Source organism: Priapulus caudatus, unplaced genomic scaffold (assembly GCF_000485595.1).
Source record: "Priapulus caudatus unplaced genomic scaffold, Priapulus_caudatus-5.0.1 Scaffold584, whole genome shotgun sequence".
NCBI lineage: Eukaryota > Metazoa > Priapulida > Priapulimorpha > Priapulimorphida > Priapulidae > Priapulus > Priapulus caudatus.
In genome coordinates this window covers 157,495-180,876 of record NW_014577645.1, presented here as the reverse complement: position 1 = coordinate 180,876, position 23,382 = coordinate 157,495, and the positions used below count along the sequence as shown (strand labels likewise).

Sequence of the window (23,382 nt, the reverse complement as noted above, 5' to 3'; positions counted from 1 at the left end):
TATAGCCCGCGTACGGTTTCCGCCAGCGTCAACCGTACGCGGGCTATAGTTACTATAGAGCTCAAGGGGTCGTTGTCGTATCAGGTACTACAGATATGTACCCGAGGTACATATATGTATACACAAAGTGTACCAGAGTTGTACTACAGAAGTGTACCCTAACCCTAACACTAACCCTAACCCTAACCCTAAACATACCTCATATAAAAATATAAACATAATACTAAACAACCTAAAACTACTTCGGGTACATATCTATAGTACCTGATACGACAACGACCCCATCTGCGTTACTAGAGCAACCCCAAGAGCAGATTAACTAAAGGAGCCGCTGAATAACATAATGGTAATGAAGAATTCACGCAGGATTGCACATAAGCAGCAAGTGGAGATCGAGCACATTATGCAAATTCAAGCAGTTCATAAATCCATGGAGAAAAAGTGTAGGAAACAAATATGTAATGAACAAATATACAATGAATATAGAATGAACAAGAAGATACTGTACAATTTATGGATTTTGCAAGATCATCATATGCATAAATCAAAGAGAGATTTCGGCCAATGTTTCTTTTAATTTAGTGTAACTTGGTAAATACTGAACGCAGTACATTTAGGTCTCTTGCCTGTATTATAGGTTGCCCTATTATCTGTGTTGTGTCGTGTGGCTTCATTCCTGGATTGGACACTGTACTATAATCCCGTCTAGTCTCTAGGTCCTGTCACTGCCCCCCCCCCCCAGAATCCATCGCGTCTGCTCTCGAAAGCTACCAGTGTTTCCGCCTGCATGAAATCTATATAGAGACTACTTCGACATTCCTTCCATCATCTCTTTCCAATGCCATTGGCAATGGTCGATTGCCCTGAGTAGTTGGGATCAAGAATAATTTGTGACCCCCGCAAATGTGTTTTCGCATACGTGCTAAACTAATCAGGAGTGCTAAACGAGGCTTGGCCCAGTCCCCGTTCAATCCCGTACAATCTTTTCCATAATCTTGCATTTACCACCCGTCACTATAACTGAACCAACTATAAGTTTTCATATAGCAAGAGTTTGAAATGGTCTTTCGATGTTCAACTGTTTCTTGGAATTGGATGCGTGTATGTAACCCAACAGAGTAGGCCTGCTCAACATTGTGTATCATACTTAGTGACTCTACCTTCCTCATTCTTTTCTTCCTTTTTCTCTTGACTGAGCTGAATTATTATAGGAAGTATCTGTATTCAGATGTTCACCTGTGCCGTTCTGTATTTAACCGTGTTTCGTGTTGCACGAATGGTAGCCAAGAGTATTGGCGCGTCGTTTCCAGAAACCATTTTCTGCTTCAGACCGTCTCAGAAAAATGGGAAACGTGATGTTGGTGTGGTAATATAGTCTAAAAAATTACTACACATCAGCTGGAAATGGTATTTAGCATCTATTCTTGTTTCATGTAGCTTTCTTGTGTGGCCCTGAGCTACCACAGGCACTAACTCTCACTCTTGTCTGTGGCAGAGCCCAAGGTGGTACAGCTGTGTTCCATGCAACTGGTTAACTGTCTTATTGCTGCATGCATTTTCAGTGTTTTTGCCAGTACCTGTGAAACTTGCATTTGCACCCTTTCATCGAGGTTTTTTTTGCGATGATGAAAGCCTGATGCATCCCTACAAAGATTCAACTATCTCAACTGCAACCAATGTGGCAGTTGGATTGTCACTGCCAATCATATCTGTAAGTTCCTATTTAGGTTTAGTACTATTATGTTAGTTGTAAATGATATACTTGTGGTTGTCTTCGTTTCAGTGTTTATTCCAGTTCCCCTGTTCAAATTCGTGGCTACACCATATCACCGTGGGTTTTTCTGTGATGATGAAAGTTTGCAGCACCCATACAAAACTGGTACAATACACACAGCAGTCGTGTGGACCATTGGATTTGGTTTAACTATTTTCTCAGTAAGTTTAAGTGAAATTTTGCTGTGCTGCTATGCAATTCTGCTGCCTATCTTCAACTAACATCTTTCAGTTTGTGACTATTCTTTTCACTTCTGTTTTTTTTAATATCTAACTACTATTTAACTGATCGACTTTTTGTTTGCAATAAATGCATGCATAATGCAATGTAACTGAAACTATTAGTAAAATGTAAAATTTAAACTAATGTTCCAGTTCATAATCGTTGGCCCTTTGTCAGATTTTCTACTCTATCTATGAAGAAATTTGATGTTGGATGGCACACATTTTGCCTGTGTTTAGTTTTAGTTCATCTGGCTAGCAAGTCTGGAGTTAGCTTGAGTGGTTATGTGCATGGCAGTAAGATGTCATATAGTGTTTACAACGTAATACTCTCCAATTATAACCATAATTCTTTACGTAATTAACATCCTTTTTTAATTGGCATCTTGATTAACAAGCTTATGTGAGCATTTGCATGTTTTATTGATGGTTTCTGAATTAGGTTATTGTGACTTGCTTACTCTTATCTTTTGTTTATTTCTTTGCCTCGATTTAATCATCATAGTAAAGTCAAACCAGTGTTCGTGGCTATAAAGAACAGTCACATGTTCATAGTATTCAGAAAAAACCTCCCAATTAGAAAATGTGTGAGAGTTAATGTAAAGAGCAGCCACCTGCTAAACGTGGCCACTCTTCACTCAAGTGATTTGAGCATGCAGTCTACAAAGATAGCACTACGTTCGAGCAGGTGCTAAGTGCACACAGTGGCACCCCCAATCACCCAACCACCCACCCACCATGGCTACCAGTTGTTGGCTCACCTGATGAACGTTAGATGCAGCAGTACTCGCTGCAGTAGTGATATATATATATACTTCCTATCTCCATAGAAAAGTCTTAATTCTGTAAACGCCATTTCTGTTTTTTTACCCGAAGTAGTCATTATATACTGGTTTGACTGTACTGTTTATTATTGTGTGAATTTTCACTGCATGGTGCTTACGCAGATTTCTGTCGCTCTATCTACACAATAATTTATTAGTAGATATCAGGAGTATTCCTGTTTATATTTCATGATTATTATATTGTATTTTACGTGAACATTTTCATATACCGTGCACAGAATAAATCAATAAATTATTATAATTTATTATTCATAATTATTATATGACTTTAATGCACATATGGAAATAGTGGTAGTCATCTTCTTATATACAATTCTACATAAAACCGTGTATGATTATATCTGATTATATAGATATATTTTCTTCATAGCAAGAACAAGTTACCATATTTAACACATTTCTGAAAAACATTGTATACACGAGTCTATTGACCGCCGAGAGTTCAACTGCGAACTGTAATATAATTTAATGAACAATGAAAACATTTCCTTTTTTTAGATTATGGTCTGTGAAGCTCTTCTTTACCAGACAAAGCGTAAGCGAAACATACCATGCAAACGATATATGGTGGGTGGGAAAGTCATCCATTCCTACCTGTGGATAAACTATAAATTTATAGGTATGATTTTAGAAGAAAATATATCGTTATCCTATAATCTTATCCCTATATGTTTATGTTTAATGAACCAGTGTAGACTATAAATAAGCATTTACTAGCGCCTTTTCATATTGACTTGTCATTGAAAAGATTTGGTCATTGTAAATTGCCTTTACGAGCATTTTACTTGCAGCTATGATTACCGCCATGTACTCATGAACGCTTTCACATCAACTTGTGTTTCATTGTTAGCATTGCTAGTATACTGTGTGTTATAGGAGCATTCTTGTTTGGCGCTGCCGTTAGCCAAACCACCACTGATATAGCCAAGTATATGGTTGGGAGATTGAGGCCACACTGGTTTGACGTGTGCAAACCCGACTTCACCAAGCTTGAATGCATAAAGGATGGCATTATGCAGTACATTGATGCAGACGTCTGCACTGGGGAAGATCATGAACTAATAAGAGAGGCCAGGTGCTGCAGTATACATTGTATATGTCAGCTGTATATATGTGGAAGATACATATATCCAAATATCTAGAACAATTGTGGTAGTGCCTTCATTTCCTAATTTAATGTCATTTTTTCTCTATTTTTTCTGCAACGTTTTTATAATTATCATTTAGATTATGATGAAATTAGTTATTTAGTTGCAAGGAAAATAGAAATAAATTGGTTTATCAATAGATGCATTTTAGATTTTTCCAAATGAAAAACAATTCAAAATATTGATTTCATTTATTGTTTGTTTGCAGGCTTTCCTTTATGTCTGGCCATGCATCGCTTGCCTTCTACTGCATGCTGTATTTTGCCGTAAGTTTTTGAAATTTAATACAAACCAAAAGGTCCAAGATGAAAATATATAAAATATAATAAATATGAAATACAGGTTGGACCTCATTAATCCGGAAAGCTTGAAGTCATACCAATTCCAGATTAGCAAAAATTCAGAACAAACAAAGCTGAGGTTAAAAAGGCAAAATAATGCATATACTGCATTATTATTGATACGAATACAATTAGCATAAACCTAGCACAGGCTTACTGGACCACTATAAGCAAGTATTAGTACTGTGGCACAATTTTACTATACTATGGTAGCACAAATTTACTGTACTATATGACATATATAGCATATTTGTAGGTAAAGCAAATAAAAACTAATGACGAACTGATTCAAATTGTCGATGCCGCCAAACCATCGCATAATTTGGATTAGTAATGTCCAGCCTGTATCTATGTATTTACTTGGTTTATAGTAACTATAGGTACCTAAATGAATGGTAATTTATGTGGAAATTGCTCCTTATCTAAAATAAATATATGGCACATGCAAGATATTCTTAACCAGGAGTATTGTCATTTAATAATAATTGTAGAGAAAGTGTCATTTAAATTTGCATTGCTGCTCTTGATGTTCTTAATAGTTACGTTTAGTTTAGTTAGTAAGCCTGTTTATAATTAGAAATTGCATTAACTGTAAATCAATGACGTCGAAAATCTTGATTTTACATCGTGCATTTCAGTTGTATCTGCAAGCGCGCATGACATGGAGTGGCAGTCGTCTACTTAAATACACACTGCAGGTGTGTGCGTTGTTCCTTGCCTACGGCACAGCTCTGTCACGCATCTCAGACTACAAGCATCACTGGAGCGACGTACTGGCCGGGTCCATCCAGGGCATATGTGTTGCCATCATTGCTGTAAGTGTGCACCTGCACAATGCTGCAGTTATGTTGGTTACCATCAACTACCTAGTCAATGCGTTGATGTGACGCGTCTAGCAGCTATTAGCTCAGCGTAGTTGTATTAATACATCGCCAAGCCAATATTTTCATCACGCTTGCAGCTCACTACCAGTTTCCTGCATGCAAGATTTAATTCTGGCTATGTTAGACTGTATTGCGGATTCTGCAGTGAAGTGACTGCAAGGCTCAAATTTTACTGTGACACCGACGGCAACTGCTATTATTATTAGCAGCTAAATAGAATTATTTTTAAATAGAAGTGGGATTTCATAACCTTGAGTGAAAAATAAATTTTTTAATTTCCTTATGGCCCAGTCACACATACGCGATGCACGGCCCGCGCATTGAAAATTAATCCAAAAATGGAAAATCAGATCAGTGCGTCGTTGTGCGCCCAACTTTTGTCAGGATTTGGGAGAAGCTAGCGAGTTGACAACGAATGCACAGCGTGTTGCTAGCGCGCTGCGCGTATACAGGGCACATACAGAGCGTATACAGGGCGCACATGTTAAAAAATCCAACGAATGCACAGCGTGTTGCTAGCGCACAGAACGAATGGTCCGCGCATGCACTGCGCATGCACCGCGCATTCAACGCACAGCCAGCGAACGGTAAGGTCAGCGAACAAACAGGTCAGGGATATGGTGTTGTGAGGCACCCACCACCCATAGGACATTGAGTGATACTCGGTCCCAGAGGCAAGATGCCCCAGAGTGAGGGCAAGCTTCAGGCCAGGGTCGAGGGCCTCTCTGTAGGTTGTATTCTGCTTGGTGATCCTCGGACCCATTCTGGTTAGCAGCTTGTCGAACATCTCGGGGGCATCCGCATGAAGTTCTTGAAGGCTGCCGGGTCTTCGTTACGGAGTTCAACAAGTAGCTGGTCATACAGGCCAAACTGTCGTCGCCTACCGATCCACGGTCGGACCCAGAACCTCCGTTGACCTCTTCTCTTTCTCCTTCTCCTGATGACGTGGACTTGGTGAAGTGCCAGTTCCATAAGGTTCTGGTGATGTTGGAGAACCGCGATTTCGTATTGTAGTCGCAGCCTGTCGGGATCCTCCATCTTCTGAGGTGGTTCTTCTAGACACGATTAGCAGGAACCGCTGTCATCACCCATTAGGGTCGGAGGAGAAGTGATGATGAGGAGGTGGGGGCGGGACCCGTTTATATACCCCATGGCTACACGCTGCGTACACGCTAGCAACACGCTAGAAGAACGCTGGACGCGCTACAGACTCGTTCAGCACTCGTTCAGCACGCCCATATTCGCTGCATGTTCGTTGGACATGCGTTAGAAGCACGCTAGGTGTGCGCTAGGTGTTTGCTACACCTCAGCCGACGAACATACAACAAATACCCAGCGTGTGCTCCGCGTGTGTCTGGCATTGGTCCAGCGCGCTCTGCGCGTGTCTGGCGTCCTTCTGGCGTGTACATTCATGCGTCGAGCTCCGCACACATTTTTGTGCATGCACAAAAATCCCGACGCACACAGCGAATGACAACGAATGCATAGCGTTGGTCCAGCGCGGTCGACGAACGAGTAACGAATGCTAATGCACACTCAGCGAAAGACAACACACTGGCCAAAATTGCAAATTTTTCAGTGCGTGGGCCGTGCGTCGTGTATATGTGACTGGGCCATATGGTTGCCCTCTACTTACCATAGTGCCCTGAAAATTTTCTCAATATCCATGGCAATAAAGACAGCCATGGCTGCCTATTATGCCATTACATCTTATGTCTCTTTTGTTCAACGTAAAAAGTGGTAAAAAATTACGTTGCCTTGATAATGCCTTTTTAATGGACTTGCATATTCAACATGCAGCACTGCCCTTAAATTTCTGATTAGACCAAAGCCAACACTTGCTGTTCTCAAAAAAATTAATATAGTATCCATGCCTGTAAATATACTCTGGCTCTATATAAATCTTAATTTATCTTATTTCAGGTATTTGTGTTCTCTGACTTGTTCAAGAAGACAGCTGTGAGAAGCATTTCCACGGAAACAACAGAGCTCGTGAGGGCTAGTGATGTCAATTCTGTGTCTGACTCCTTTGAAGCCTTTTAAATGTACTACATCCGTTTGATTTGAGTCTTGTTGCATAGTGTCAACATGTGAGGGGGCATGAAGCAGCTCACCGACATTTTTACCTCATGACACAATGTCAGGACCAGTATCATATGTTTTGACAAAATGTATGTGATTTATCTGCATGCTGGAACTTTACCCACCTTTATAAAATGATATTTCTTGATATTGATCCAAGCAGTGGTTTTAACCAATACAATTAATTTATTTTTTTATGTTATGAATAGATTTTAATAGTTGGTAACATTCGCGTAATCTCTATATCAGATAAGACACGCACAAAAAAACCCAATTGAGATTTTTAAACGGGGACACGTCTATTCTTGACACTTGGAAATCCATCGTATTTGTAACAGCCCCAATTATTTGTGGGTTGTGTGGAGCAAAGTCCTAGATGACCAGTTAGTTATTGACAGCTTCCATATTTATTATATAAGTGGAGTACTGCTGCGTTACAACAATAGGTGGCATTGGGTACCACAAAAAAAACCTCATAAAGGTTACTTTACAAAGCCCAAAGGATTATGGATAGTCTGAGTCGAAAACGGAGAGAGACAAAGTCGATCAAATAGAAAGATCAACACTGGGTGTTGCAGTAGAAAAACCTTCAATTTCACAATTAACTAAAGAAAAATATTCCAATAATGAATATGGAATGACAGAAATAAAACAGAAGTACATGTCGAAAGCAATTTAAATGAGGTGTTTTTTGTATATGAATATTCACTTGACCATGATCAATTTTATGAAAGGTTACAAGTTTTGCATTTAAAGAAAGTGGATACGAAGAGGAAGCCAATTAAGCTGAGTCAAAACAACTGCGGAACTATCATAATGGTTTTTTTGGATACCCATCTCACACGCTTGACGTGATGCGGCCATGATGCTGAGGCTCGCCGAGGATTGACACTTTGTGTCTTCCAATCACAGTCTACGCCGCGCCTCCCTCGTATAACTTTTAGGTACCATAGCTATGAGAGCATGGAATCGCCGATCTCAGGAACTAGGGCATTCTGCTAGGCTAGAACGATTTTATACGATAGAGTTTGGCACAAATACGAATATAACACGCTGTTTTGCGCACAGTGCTAAGTCCTTTTCTTTCATTTTCGCATAGCTGTAGGCACAATAAGCCCCGCCTTATTTGTCGATAGGCATGAATGGGGCGTCAATGACGTGAGCTGACTCCTGTACGTACTGCCAGCCCGTTGACTTTTCGTAAATAATGAAATGCCCGGCCGATGCATTTCGCATCGAAGAGAAAAAATTTCTGCATTTTCACTCGCTGTCGCAAGTCAACGAGTGCGTCATTCAGTAAACATTTCGGCAAAAAAACCTCGCTTCGGGAGCCAATGTTTACATGCCACAGCGCCATCTCTTGGATCATTTTGGATATCCTGCAACATGTTTACTTCTTCCTTAGTTAAGTTAGTCCATGTTTCACTGTTATTTAGGAAGAAAGGTAAAATTGTGTATTCGCATAATTTCACTCTTGCTTCTATAGTATGATTTCCACAATTTTGCTCCTTTGCCCATAATAATTATTTCCCTTAACCTACATTTTTCAGTTCGGACTCGCTATCATAGCGTTATAACCTCCTATATCATTAATTAAATCCCCTAGGTATGAATATTTGGTGCATTTTTTTATTACTTGGTTGCCTATTAATCCCCTCGATCCTTTCTTTGTTTGTGAATTTTATATAACTATTATATTTGTTTTGTTCATATATTAAATTCTAATCTTTTTGATTCAGCTAATCTGGGGCTAAACCGACCGGGCTCTCCGACTGTTACACGTCGTAGGAACAGTAGCCAATGTAGTGTTCAGCGAGAATGGAACTTGTGGCTAATCTCGAGCATGACTGAGCAATTTTGTTACTGTTTTATAATCTCCAATTTCTAGAATATCGTCCATATAATCATTGTCATCTTCTAAAACTACAGACCATCCGCTGACCGCTGTGGAGACGTGCGCCGGGCCTCGAATTTGGCGCACGTCTCCACTGCGGACAGCGCTTCATACTTGAACATCCCTGCGGTCGCGTGCGCATATCCCGCGGAACTGCGCGTCTCATCCGCGCGCAGCGCGCAGGATCAACAGCAAAGCTGTGCCACGCAATCTTGTATCATGTCTCTCTGGATGCCAAGTGACATCTAATTTAGAACAGTTATGATCCGTATAGAGGCACCAGCCTGACGAAGCATAGGCATATATAGCATAGCCTATTCTAATATGGGGAGAACCGTAGTTAGCCAGGGATCGAGTTATAGAATTGGCAAAGCTAAGGTTGCATACCAAAAGAATGAGATCCTTTCTTACAAATATAATCAATGTGTGCATTCCAGCGAAGATCGCTAGGCCTACTAATAGTGACAACTAAATATTTGTAATTGGAGGTATGATATAGATATTTATCGTAAGGGGAGTAAGTAAAAGTCTAGGGTGATTATAGAGCGGGTAATCATTGTACATGAAATCTACAAATTTCAATATTTCTATTTTAGCAGTATTGTTTTAAACAGTAATTACCACCACAAAATGTGCGATAATTAAATATGTGATTTATTTAAAATTTTGTAGCCCAGGCAGTGTATTTGTATTGTACATGACTGTAATTGTAAGGTCATGTGTGGCATTTAAGGGTATGTGTGACAAAGGGTAAATTTGTGTTTTCTCAGAAATTTCTAGATCATCTTATCAGGAGATAATAGGATAATTAGGATATTGATAGACTCCTGATCTTATGTGTTTAAATGTGTTTTCAATAGAAAAAATTGTGAATAAAAACTTTTGCATTTCGCAGACAAGATCGTTATTTTGGGCAACAATGTATTATATTCATATGGCGACTGCTGTTATGACTGTTATAGTTAATATGGATAGAGGAGCCTTGCCATCTGCTAGGGTTACAATCTTGTAAGCTGCCGTGGTCTGCAAAGCCACAATGATGTCAATGTGAAAAATATCTATTTGTGAAAAATTAAAAGGGTTAGGCAGTAAACTTTAAATTTTGTTAATTGTTTAAACGCAGTTTGAAACGGGCTATTAGTGATTGCACTGCTATAAAACAAATCCTGAAGCGAGGAAGCACGTGAATAACAACACTGCTGTATTTTCTAACCATACTGCAAGTGTTTATACTATGTTATTATTATTAATGAATTATAATGAATACGTTGATAATATTGTCTTGTTATATTATTATGCTATTAATAGTTCTGGAATTGAGTGCTTGTATAATAACCAATACAAGTTAAAACAACCTGTGCAGGGGTCATTTTTGGTCGCGAGTAAGTCACAATGCAGACATTAAATATTTTGGCAGACGTAAAAGACATCAGATATTTGCACTGTTTACACGGCAAACTTTGTATCAGACATCAATCAGATTTTAGTAGACACGGTTGGCAACTCAGAGTAACCTTAGCAAAGATTTGGGTAAAAAGGCCGATACAAAGCACTGAATACTTCGATTTTATAGGAGCAGCCAAGTTCAATCACCTCTATCCAAGAATAAAATATGCTAGCAGGTACGTTTATTAACGTTAGGCAGTGTTAGGTAAAAACACGTGACATGGCTTGATACCAACACAAAGGCTGAAGCAGGGGATACGCCACCAGTTAGCTTCCCGAACTAGTTATGGTGTGTAAATTAATAACAACTAGACAGAGGGAGTGCATACCTCCGCCAGCGACATGCGCCATACGCCCCATGTAACATGTATGTGTTACGAGCTGGCTCGCCGCTCGCTGCAGCTGACTGACTGGCCTGCTGCTGACTCGACGCGCTAATATCGATCACACGAACGAACTAACACACTACACGAGAGCGATCACATAACCTCCTCCACTCCGTGGGCGGAGGTAATTAAATGAAGACAGACATTTTTCAAATAAGGGAAACAAAACAAAATGATTTATTTACTAACATTTTAAAATGACTATAGTCATACAATAACTGCCGTAACAAGTCTGCAACAAACATCCCCACTCCAACCTGACATCACGTCATATATAATTTATACCCACATAGTATAGCAGATGCCACATGCCTCATTGAAAAGAGTGTGAAAATTGATTGTGAACTCCATTTGTGTACATTCATGCGGTACACTTTTACAAAAAGACTTTCTCAACAGCCAACGAGTTGTCCATGTGTGTGCGGATAGCAGCTGGTGCGTTTAGTAAAAAAAATATTGTTCTCCAGGTAAATTAATCGTGAGCTCACAACCCTAATGAAACGTACCAGGGGCATGAACATGGCTGTGCTGGCATACCCATGAGAAAAACACATGCAGCCATGGCTAGATGCACAGGAAGGAGTGTACACTAGCACCCCAATGCACTGGTCATATATTGAAATTGCTTTACTACACCTAAGTGAAATCCAGCCAACATGGTACAACACATTTACAAATGCACTTCCATAGATGTGCAACTCTTTCTTGTGAATATGTATCAAACATTTAAAGCAATATAATGTTGAAAACACCCACAATATTGAGCAGGAAACTACTGATATCAAGTTTTAAAATAACTCGCAGCATTATTAGTACCAGTGAATGCTATTATTGTGTTATTATGATATTATACTGTTTTAAGCAATCCACTATACAAGCTATCTACACCTACTCCACAAAAATACTACACCTACCACCTCTCACACTGTGCTGATTCCAAAAAAGAGGGTCGTATCTACTCCGAAATGGCAAACAAAATCTAGCATAGAGCAACAACTAACTACCGAGCAGCCAGTAGTGAGAATTTGGTCAGGTTAATGGCATGTGACATTAATACGATAGCTATATCAATTTCTAATGGCATTAGTGCAGCAGGTATTCTCAATGGTATCCTGAAGCGTTTGAATGCTGCTGATATCGATATTGCAACCCGATAGGTCTGTACATGCAATGTTGACTACATTGTACACCTGTAGATTCAGTTAGACAGAGACCCTCATCATGCTGCCTCAATGACATCAGAGGTGCAAGAGCTTAATATTAAAACCATAAACTAAACGCTCTTCTTAATGGACCTAAACTTTTATATATAGTGCTTATGTGCATTATTAAATAAAAAATAAGCTACCGAAATTTGAACCGTTCGATTTCCTTCTAATGAGTAAGACAGTCAAGTTTTTGTTGCTCTTGAGGCACAATAGTGTCGTTTATGAGCGTACCAAAATGCTAATTGATGCTTTCGGAGAACGGGAAAACTATTTTTCTGTGAGTTGATGTGGTATAAAAAAAAAGCTGTGCCGTCAAACAGTGAGTGCTCAGTGTCTCTACCTGTGAATCACAAGTCTAGCAGCAGTGTACGAGGATCCTCAACACAGGACTTCACCTTGCGAAGGAAGAGCACCGCCTCTCTACCGTCGACGAGTCTGTGGTCGTAGGTCAGTGCCACGTACATCATGGGACGAATTTCCACCTGCGATATAATGATGAGCAGTCAGTCTGCTGAAACGCGCATTAAGCTGCAAACAGTTGTGCCTGCAAATAGTTGTTCCTGCAACAGTTGTGTCTGCAATCCAGTGAAAAAAATACACGGGGGCTCAGGGCGATTTAGCCCCCGAAATGCCAAAAAAGCCCCCGAAAATTTGCATAGAGTTCAATGCAAACCAAATTTTAGAGTGCTATTTTCATGCACGCGAGCTTGAAAAGTAGCCCCCAAAAAATACATTTTATTTTTTCCCTGCTGCAAACAGTTGTGTCTGCAAACAGTTGTGCCTGCAAATAGTTGTGCCTGCAAATAGTTGTGCCTGCAAATAGTGTGCCTGCAAATAGTTGTGCCTGCAAACAGTTGTGCCTGCAAATAGTTGTTCCTGTAACAGTTGTGCCTGCAAATAGTTGTGCCATTTAGGTGCAAACAGTCACGCATGTTTGCAGTCACCCGATGCATCCATCCCCAGACATGGAAAACACAGTTTAGGTTTAGTTAGGTGATTGGCCAGGAATGTCAAGAGCCAGAAAGGAAGTTAGCAGAATTGATAGTGCAGACATACACACTTTTTCTTAAAACTCACTGGAGTGCGAAAACTCACTCAAGTGGATGACTATTAAAAATTGCATCTACCTGGACTCAATTTTGGAATAGTTCACACAACTTCATTACACATGAGTAAATGCTAACAGGGAGGAAACCCTAATTGTTTTTTATCACACCAATATATATGAATCGCTCTATGAACGTGGACAAGAAATTTTGAGAGATTTCCTCTGGGTTTCACATCAGAGTAATAATGTCACCTTTCCACTGATGGCCACTGGCCTGTCGAAGACTCCATACATGCCAAGGATGGCCGACTGTGGGGGATTGATTATGGGTGTACCAAACAAAGACCTGAACACGCCACCGTTACTGATGCTGAACGTTCCTCCGTCCATATCTTCCACTGCCAGACTGCCTGAGCGTGCCTGTAAGTAACGCGAAATAATGTGCCTATTACGAACATACACATCTTATACACAAGCACTCTGCAACTTAGGGACACTTGCACCAGCATGCATACGTGCACGCAGATACATATTAGATGGGTTATGAAACTGTGGGAAATGTGGGGTAAGAGAATCGTAGAGCTGAGAAAAATCGACTCCCATTGACACTACATATTACAAAAAATGTCTAAATAGTAACACACTCATTACTGTTCTTTATAGATTAAATAAACAAATCGCTCAGCATTTCCCTACCTTTTCGCCGAGTTCGTTGATATTCAGCTCTATATCAGCAAAGTTCATGCCCTCCACATTTCGAACGACAGGAACAACCAGACCCTACAAAAGAAACACGTTATCAAAGATAATATAAAATACTGTTTACACCGTTAGAAAGAGGCAAGAAGTTTGGCAGCCCAACCATGTGCATCACCTAGGGCATCTGCCATGAATATGGACGTACATTTCTCTCCTACGAGGCTATGAACTAAATCTTTTTAACAACACTTGGTTAATCACAAGAGAAAAATGAGACATCTTTCATAGGGGATTAGTGTCACCGGGAACACCAACCCATTTAACCAGTGCTAAGCAATGCAATGCTATGGCAGTGCACCGATGCTTGTCCCCGGTAACACTTATGTTTGATATTACCGTAACAATTAGGCTAAGTAACGTAGATGTGGAAGAATTTAACAGAATTCACGCCTAACCTTTATAGTGCCCTGATGTGAAGCAATCAAATTGATTACACCATGATACAGATTACATTAGTTTGCACTGCTAAAAAAGGGTTCTGTAATTGAACCTTCCTATATCCATTCATATCAAATAATGATCAAAGCAATGCATATCTCAGCACAGTTCATACTTTTTATCTTATTTTTACAAAACCTGAAAGGGGGAAAACTCCTGTTTTTGTTGAAAACTTAAACAATAAGATGGCTTTTTGTGCCAGCACTACCTTTGGAGTGGCCACCGCCACACTGATGTCAACATAGTCTCTGTACACAATCTCCTTGCCATCAATGACAGCATTCACCACCGGCTGTTCCTGCAGTGCAGACGCAGATGCCTTCACGAAGGCAGACATGAATCCTAGCTTGACATGGAACTTCTTTAGGAAGGCATCACGATACTGGTTCCTCATCCCAAAGATGTTGCTAAGTAAACACGTGGGAATTACACAATGCAAGCGATTACCATAGGCTAAACATATTATAAAGGTTCAGTGCGAAGAAATGTTTATACCCTTGTGCACAAGATTTATTGTTTGAATAAATAGGCTCAGAGATCACCAGAGAATTTAATATTACAAGCTCAAAGAAATTTGTTTAGGAGAAGTACCTGCTTTGCAGGACAATCAGTCAAATATTTTAAATGTTTCATTCCCACCTCATGTCAATTTCATTAAATGTTGTCAACATTGCAGTCGTGTTCTGTGCCTCTTTCAGCCGCTCAGCAATTCTCTGTCGCATTCTGGACATCTTTACCTATTAAAACGAATTTAAACACATTGCCTTAAACCTTTACCATTTGTCATCTTGACTAAGAATAGTCTACATGACAGCATGCTTTCTCATTCGGTCTCAAAAACTATCAATAATTATTATCAAAATGGTAAAATTCTTGATGTATAGCGTAAGATAGCAAACTATGTTTAGTATCATTATCTAGCAAGATGCTTATGTAAGCAAACTTCCCATCGCTACACCTCAAAGATAACAGTGACCCTAGCAACCAACTGATCCATCACAACACCTCACAGATAACACTGACCCTAGCAACCAACTGATCCATCACAACACCTATGGATAACTCTCACCCTAGCAACCAACTGACCCATCACAACACCTATGGATAACACTCATCCTAGCAACCAACCATTCCATCACTACAGTCTACACAGGTCTATCAGGAAAAAAATACTTTTTTTTCACGGGAGCTCTTTTTCAAGTCTGTGGGAAAAATAGCTGTCGTCACAAATTTTACGGGAGCTATTTTGAGCGTCACGAGAGCGATTTTGGAGGTTTGATGAGCGAATCGCTCATCGCTTCTGTGTATTTTTTACCCTGACACCTATGGATAACACTGACCCTAGCAACCAAATGCAGAATCACACCTACAGATAATGCTCATCCTAGCAACAACTGCTCCATCACTACACCTGCTACAGCTACCACTCATCCTAGTAACCTACTGTCCCATGCATACTCTTCGTAGCACTAACAATCATCCTAGCAACCAATTATTCCATTGCTACATCTCATACAGCCACCACTCATCCTAGTGACCAACCATTCCATCACTACACCTTCCACAGCAAAAAGTCACCCTAGGAACTAACCGTCACACAGTTGTGAGTTTGTGCACCATACATTATGGCCGGGGACTACGCGTCTGGTTACCGGTCGCCCAGCTCCCAGGCTACGCGTCCGGTCATATATTTCTTATGTGAACCCACCTATATTTTTCCAGTAAAAAAAACAATAAACAACAAGTTTTTACCATAATATTACTTACCTTTAGGTATTTTATCAAAAAGATGTGTTTTTGTAACATTTGAAGCATTAGTAAATCCCGTAAAATCGACGATTTGACGATTTTGGGGGCGTGGCCTAATCATGACGTGGATTTGGAATCTGTGCTGAGCTTTGTGTTGTAATGGATGACCGGACGCGTAGCCACTGCGATACATTATTCTGCTTACCCTAGCTTCTGTCCTTGTACCCGTAATTGTGGTCGGTGCTTTCCCAGCCTTGAGCACCTGTTGCTGTGGTGGTGCTGCATGTTGAGGCATCAGCTGTGACACTGGTATGGAGGAGATTGGTGCCTGGGGTAGTGGAGGAGGGCTTGGTGGAGCTTCCGGAATACGGCCCGCAGCCTCCTGGATTTGTACCACGGCTTGTGCGGGGGGTGGTGGCATACTGACAGGGGGTGGAGGAGCTGGTACTTCCATTTTTGGCTCAGGTGCAGGAGTTGGCGTTGGAGCAGCTGGCTTTGGTGCAGCAGCAGGTGGTGCAGATCCTTCTGTAATTATGCCAGTCAATAGTAAGTGGTCGCCTAGTGTTGCCGATTCGCGCACATTGCCCAGGTACAGCTGCGCCAGCACTTTTTTTTATACAAGTTGAACTACTGATGTCCAGCATCATGCCTGCTACATCCTAGGTGTTTTATTAGCACCCACGGGTAGATAAGTGAAATTAAACATTAAGTTCACTATCCACACTTGCAGAAAATTTTGCGAAGTTTGGTAGTATAATTTACACACTGAAAATGCTGTTCAGTCACATTAATGGCCATTTTGAAGAATTTTTTAAAAGGAATTTGTGCTTTTAGCATTTTTAGTTAAATTATACATTATTTATTCTATTATAGTAGTATAGTTGTTATTTATATTGGAAGGTAAACATTCATAAGCCTTGTGCAGCTAAAATAAAACCAAATTTAACTGAAAATAATGCTTCTCTCAGTTTTATTCTAGTATAAAAAACAAATTTTTTTACAGTTAAGATTGCAACATATCTATAAATATGCAGTATCAACAAAATAGTCCCTATCTAATATTCTAATAGTACTAAAACTAAAGTAATAATACTGGAATTAAAACAAAAGAAGAATTGTTACCTTTCAGCTCAAATTTATATATATCATCACCAGGGGTGACAGTAGCACCATCTTCTACACAGAACTCCATGATAACTCCAGACTTCGATGCAAGGACTGGGATAGATGTCTGTTACACATAAAAGGTTTTTGGTGATTTAGTGATTACTCCAATATAAAAACTTGTTTGTTAAGTAGGCCTAATCAATGAGTTACAAAGTGAGTAATGGCATTATAGTAAGTAAGAATTAAAATCAAATACAGTTAAATCTGTATATATAACATTCCCCCTCAATAGTAGCCAGCTGTATCATTAGTAACGCGATCCTTAATAGTTATTACTTTCAATACAATCATGTCATCGTTATCAGTATTACTGAATGTTTATAGATCTGTGCAACATATAGCTGCCACCTATGGCTTGGAAGTTACCTGCCAAGCTAGCGTACACTGAAGGTTAATAGCACGATGACAAAACCTTTAAAAATGACCTTTGGTTTGCAGTTAAAGCCCACGCGAGGAGTACAAAAACAGCGAACACTGGTCACTTTGGGCAGGTGGCTACTCTGTATGAAGCTAATAACACAACATTTTTCAGCAGGTTCTTTATGGTTGCTATGAACAGGTCACTAATCAATAGCGGTGGCCATTAAGACGAGTTAGACTGAATGCAATAAACACTATATTTAGGTCAACTAAACTGGGGATGCACCGGAACTTGGATCCGGCCAGATCCCCAATTTTTCAAAGTTCCGGTTCCGGCCGGAACCCTTCAGAAACAGTCGGCCGGAACCGGAACTTTTTCCTAATTTCATTTCTGCTACAAGAGTCATCAAGATTAAAAGATCAGTCACTGAATGTAGTTGAGAGTCAATAGAGTCAACTTGCTGACAATATAGTGTTAACAACTTCACACTATTCTGCCCAAAAAACGCTTGCCACTTGAACATTGGCTAACTAACTGAACTGAACCTAACTGATGTTAGGTGATTCATAAGATTTTCTTTCAAAATCAAATACTCTTAGAGCCACAGGAATGACATTTGTCTGTTAGTTAAACATAATAGACGAAAACCAGGGATAGTGCAACATGCAGGTTTTGCCACAGAATTCGCTCGCGAATAAGATGCCAGAATTATGCAAATTATGCACTGTAAGCAGCAGATTCATACACCCAACAACCATCCTGTAATTAGGACTTCGAGAATTGTCCTACTCGCCTGAGTGATGTGCCTACTAATGATATTTCGTTCAGGGCGAGTGAGTTTGCACAATACTGGGCCAAAACTGACAAGTTTATTCCCAGCTAAAGTTCCGATTCCGGCCAGGTAGTTCCGGCCGGAACCTTTTTCAAGTTCCGGCTGGTTCCGGTTCCGGCCGGAACTTGAAAAGTTGGATCCGGTGCACCCCTAAACTAAACACAACATTGACTGTGTCTGTTTCTTATGGCAAGCTAATGCAATGTGGAGCACATATTAGATTAATATTTTACCTTAGCTGTTTCGATTTCCCCGATGGCTTCATTTTCATTCACAAAGTCGCCAACAGCTGAAAATTATATAGATTTTCATGAGAATAATCTAAACACTTAAACGCGTCAAATACTGTATCTGCCCCCTCCGGCCTTAAAGAAAACTACTTATTATTCTCTGTAAAATTTCAACGTCAAAATATTTATCACAAGACTAACTGTGTGACAGTGTGCATCTCAACGTGATGCCAATGTGGTTGTCGTAGCAACTGTCACAGCCACTGCTGCAGCTGGTGCTGCTGCTGCTGTTGCTACTGTTGTTGCTGTGGCTGTTGCTGTTGCTAATGCTGCTGCTGCTGCTGCTGCTGCTACAACTACAGGTGGTGCTGTTGTTCCTGCCACACACTTTCCTTGAAATACATATACCAACCTTTCTCCCACCTCACGTCTCCTTCGCTGATAGACTCTGCAAAGGCTGGGCATTTCATAGTTAGCACCTCACCACCTAAAATGATAATTGAAGACAGTGGTGTCACCAAATACACTACGTTAGAACCAGACTTTAGATGTGATAAACAGTGCAAACATTGAGTCAGCATTTTGGTGTGTTTGGACTCTTTTGGTGTTTTAATAACGTTGGGATTAGTGCTGAACCAATAGAGTAGTGATTTAGTATATCAATGTGGAATTTTTGTAACAAGGGTATGGTTCTGTCAGTCTTATGAAATAAAGGCAAATGATAGAAAACATTCAAGAACAAAAACTATTTCAGGTGGTACAATTATTGGTTATACACAACGAATCCGTTCGTTATTTACTAATTCTTTATTGTGTAGCCTTGTTCAGACCAACGCATTTGCAGGGTGAGATACTTACAAACTTTGCCTGATGTGCGAAAATACCTCAGCTCTGATTTGTGCGTGAAATGACACCGGGGCTTTCTAAAAACACAAACAAATGCATCAACCTAGGGTCCGCACACAAATCTAACAATTGTTTACTTCTCCCCTTAACATATATATATGTTATCTGATTCACAAAGAGAGTCATTGTAAGTTCTATTAGCATCATTAGTTTGTTTCCCTTTCTTGAGCATGATTATTTATTTTAATAAATAAGAGTAATGGCTAAATAAACTGACATACCTCATGTTATGCAGGCCATCGACAGCATTTTTTTGGTCATATGTTCCTGAAAGAACATAATATCTGAGAATAATACCAAATCTATCTGGCCACCACATGATTTCCATACTAGTTTCTAGTTCGATCAATAGAGTGTATGTATTGCCAAGTCCTTAATTGTTGCCAAAACAATTCCACAAATAGCAATTGATATTTTGAAATTTGAATCTCACATCACACTCACAGATGAACCTTTAAATACCACATGTCAGTTATAATTACCAATAAAATATAAATGGTTTAAGGCTACTGCATTGGAACAATTGATGCAATAAATAATGCCAGGGCTGCCAACATTGGGTGATAGGTGAGTGTGAAATGCGAGGGAGCGAAGCGACCGAGGGGGGAGGGGTTTCCCCCTCCCACGGTAGGGAGCTTTTGCATTTTATAACTTCAATTTGTGCAATTTGGTGCATACTAAAGTGACTGTTTTCAGATATTGTAAGATTTTTTTTGCTGTGCGTGAGATATTTCAGCGTTTTATTCATGAAGAAATATTCATGCGTGAGATAACTCAGCATTTTTTTGCTGTGCGTGAGATATTGTAAGATCAGCGTGAGAGCGTGAGATTTGGTCAAAATGCGTGAGTCTCACAGTCAATGCGTGAGAGTTGGCAGCCCTGTAATGCACGTTAACAAAGTATACACTAAATCAAATTTTACTATGGATAATTGGTATGTACATGTTTAATATTCTTAATTATGTAAAGTGGCTCATAAATACCTATTGATATCCAGGCCAGGCAAGATTACAAGATAATTTAATATCAAATTTACCTGTATATAAACATCTTGTTAAACTGTTGCTCTGAAAATAAAATATAAAACAATAATCATACAACTAGAATAAATAAGAACTATGTCTAATAGAGCCATTGAACTACACCAAAAATATGGTTATATATTGATCATTAAATTTAAATTAATAAATCGATTGTTTGCACTGCTGGTAACAATATAACTGCTGCTATCATAAAGAAAGTAGCAGATTTTTAAAATGTAGTCTAAAGTATGCTAGAGGCTAGTTTGATTGTCCTATGCTATTGAAAAAAATTACTTCAATCAGGCATCCCTGATGGTAAGTACTACGATTGATATACACCAAATAATACCATCATACGGTCATGCTATTTAATGATACGGTACGATGACATTTTAATAGATAGTTATATACAAAGCTATATTATATATTTTATTGTTTTTTATTTATTTAATTACATCGTACATCGCAAAAAACACGACTTAGCTCATTTGAACAATCAAAACACATGTCCGCGAAACACGAATCATCTTGTGGTAACATTGTTAAATAGACAGCCGGTAGACTTGATTCATCGCCGTGTAAATTATAGTATGGGACTGCTTACACAAATATCAAATGAGTACGCCCAGTCTATATTTACCCCAGTCGTACAATTTGACCTATATTTTGACTTCAAACCCATACCAATGAGCGTTTGCAAGATTCGGGTAAAGCAGCATACATTTCGCAAAAACTCGCTGTTTTAAACAGGCGCTGTCTAACCTACAAGGGTTATGGCATGGTATCACAATAATTTAAGAGCTTTTAATAATAATAGTACAGTTATCCTAGTAACTCAATATATCAGTTTTGTTCGATCTATTGATATGATCAAATAAATCCTTATATTCCTGTACTAGCCACCTACATCTGTACCGTTGCATAAAGTAATAGAACCGAGTCACTGAAATCTATAAACACTGCTGGGAGCGGGTTTCTTATGAATATTTTGGTCAACAAACCGCAACAAATCGAAATTGATTTTGACAGATAATCATAGTGCTAGATTGATACCACAGTCAGGGGTAGAAATAAGGAGAAAAAAGAGATGGTCCACAAGACCATCTAGTTTGAAATTTAGATGATCCTCCTAAATTTTATATGGTCCTCCTAAATTTCAAATTGTTCTCTAATACTATTATTATTTATCAGTAATAGTAATGCGGCGTGCAAGCGTAAGAAATAGATTTTACATGGTGATAAAATGGTTTAATTATTCACCTACAATGAATGTACTAAACGATACAGTAATAGTTTATTCACTTTAATAGTATATTGGTTAATAAAGTTGTTTCAGTAAAATTTAGTTGAACCCATAACACCGGAATATAGTATGTCTCAAATATTTCTTAGAAGCACATTCATTCATTTAATACAGTTAACATTCCTTTAGTCAAGCAGTTAATTCAAGCAATTATAAGCCTTCTTGGCACACTCCATCATGTCCATCTTATCTAATATTTGTTCATCTTCCTCTTCAACATAATCCGCACTATCCTTGGAATATTGCACGTGGAAACTTCAAAGAAAATTACCGTAAAATGGGACCAAAATATTCAATGGTCCGTCGGATCATTGACTTTGAAAATCTGATGGTCCTCCTGATTATTTGATGGCCCCGGACCATCGCTTATTTCGACACCTGACAGTAATTGCCAGGTTTAGCTAGCTGATGTTAAAGTTAGGGGCGTAGATAGCGGGGGGGGGATAGGGGGATGCATCCCCCCCACTTATTGACCTTAGGGGGATGGCGTGTACAATCATCCCCCCCTACTTTCAGGAGGAAAATGGGGGATTCAAAATTTTCTGGGGGAGGACCCGCATACCCGCCCCCCTGTTTCTTACCACCCTCCTCGAAAACCTGCATTGGCCACTGTCGAGCGTAACAAATTGAGCAGCCCCACTTCAAAAATCGTTCCACGGCGCCTGTAGAGTACTGCTAACAAAGATTATGATTATGAATATTTGTATGCATATCAAAAGTCAAATTTGAGTTCATCTGACAGGGGCGTAGATATAGCGGGGGGATGGGGGTATATCCCCCCACACTTATTGAGGTGGGGTGGCTTTCATCCCCCCTACTTTCAGGAAGAAAATGAGGACAATTTTAATATTTTACAGACAATAAATACTGGATATTATCTACAAATCCTTCATCGCTATTCATACTCTCCTAATGTATTATTACAGAAATGGAACGTGACATATACATCTTATGATCTACTGTAAAATGGCTGTAACTCATTCCAAGAATGACATTATTTTACTGAAACTCAGACGGTTAATTTTGAACGCATTCCCCATATACGATTTTTTTTTCAAAATCCCCAAAGTCTTATCACTGCTCACGAAAGTTAAATCCTTGCTTTATTCAAAATTAGAATAGACCTATTGAGAGTTGGGATATTGAATTTTCACAAGGATTGAATGGGAAAATTTAATTTCATCTCACTTTTTGGGAGGGATGGGGGTGCTGAGACCCTACCGGAAGTATATTCCTGATTTTGTATAATAATAAGGGGTGAAAATATGCACTTTTTGGTTCAAATCTGGTTGTTTTTCTCATCTTTTTTTGCAGTTTTAACGTTCTCAGTAAAATATA

The 23,382-nt window shown here is 39.4% G+C and overlaps 2 protein-coding genes across 2 annotated transcripts in view; one reads left to right on the top strand and one right to left on the bottom strand.

Moving 5' to 3' along the window:
- Nucleotides 1-1,783: 1,783 nt before the first annotated feature.
- Nucleotides 1,784-7,975, top strand: LOC106811865 (putative phosphatidate phosphatase; the record flags this gene model as incomplete). Its single annotated transcript, XM_014815586.1, is given in 6 exon segments — nt 1,784-1,935; nt 3,339-3,459; nt 3,717-3,915; nt 4,197-4,254; nt 4,968-5,144; nt 7,137-7,975. Coding segments are annotated over 6 exon segments (827 nt in total), but the record flags the coding sequence as incomplete, so codon positions are not given.
- Nucleotides 7,976-11,175: 3,200 nt separating this feature from the next.
- Nucleotides 11,176-23,382, bottom strand: part of LOC106811867 (dihydrolipoyllysine-residue succinyltransferase component of 2-oxoglutarate dehydrogenase complex, mitochondrial-like) — a 20,712-nt gene continuing 8,505 nt past the window's right edge. The window contains exons 2-13 of the mRNA XM_014815587.1: nt 20,756-20,786; nt 19,941-19,986; nt 19,672-19,736; nt 19,226-19,300; nt 18,817-18,872; nt 17,346-17,454; nt 16,429-16,748; nt 15,114-15,211; nt 14,683-14,881; nt 13,974-14,057; nt 13,530-13,697; nt 11,176-12,711 (exon numbers count right to left, since the gene is read on the bottom strand). Of these exons, the coding sequence (XP_014671073.1) occupies nt 12,577-12,711; nt 13,530-13,697; nt 13,974-14,057; nt 14,683-14,881; nt 15,114-15,211; nt 16,429-16,748; nt 17,346-17,454; nt 18,817-18,872; nt 19,226-19,300; nt 19,672-19,736; nt 19,941-19,986; nt 20,756-20,786 (1,386 nt within the window). The 3' untranslated portion in view covers nt 11,176-12,576. The remainder of the gene's footprint in view (nt 12,712-13,529; nt 13,698-13,973; nt 14,058-14,682; nt 14,882-15,113; nt 15,212-16,428; nt 16,749-17,345; nt 17,455-18,816; nt 18,873-19,225; nt 19,301-19,671; nt 19,737-19,940; nt 19,987-20,755; nt 20,787-23,382) is intronic.